Source organism: Penaeus monodon, chromosome 30 (genome assembly GCF_015228065.2).
Source record: "Penaeus monodon isolate SGIC_2016 chromosome 30, NSTDA_Pmon_1, whole genome shotgun sequence".
Taxonomy (NCBI): Eukaryota; Metazoa; Arthropoda; class Malacostraca; order Decapoda; family Penaeidae; genus Penaeus; species Penaeus monodon.
This window is the reverse complement of record NC_051415.1, coordinates 17,215,990-17,216,343: the sequence shown is the minus strand read 5'-3', so window position 1 is coordinate 17,216,343 and position 354 is coordinate 17,215,990. Positions and strand designations below refer to the sequence as shown.

At 35.6% G+C, this 354-nt stretch overlaps 1 protein-coding gene across 1 annotated transcript in view; it reads left to right on the top strand.

Annotated features, from left to right (window-relative positions):
* LOC119592568 (cytokine receptor-like) overlaps positions 1–354 on the top strand; it is a gene marked incomplete at both ends in the record, with an annotated part of 15,448 nt that overhangs the window by 14,177 nt on the left and 917 nt on the right. Inside the window, 2 exon segments of the mRNA XM_037941445.1 lie at positions 64–130; positions 243–307. Of these exon segments, the coding sequence (XP_037797373.1) occupies positions 64–130; positions 243–307 (132 nt within the window).

The window sequence follows — 354 nt, the reverse complement described above, 5'->3', positions numbered from 1 at the left end:
TAGATCTGTACTGTTGTTCACTAATTACCCTATTTATATAATATATATTCCCATTCTTTCCAGAAAAATTGTCATGACCCACAAGAATTTGTCCCGGCCTATCATGCTGCCTCGAGAGCAAAATAGTGAGGTGAGTTTACAACATACAACCATCGGTTACTAGAATGAACTGATGCATATTAGTTGTGACTGAAATGATTCTATGAGTCTGTTTCTATGTGACTGTATTTGTTATATTGCAGGAGGAAGACATGCCTAAACCACAGGTTTCAAATTACCAGAGGAAGAATATTACTGCAATTCTCAGGTAAGGACACACTTCAGTTTACTGTTCTGTGTATATTTATTTACATT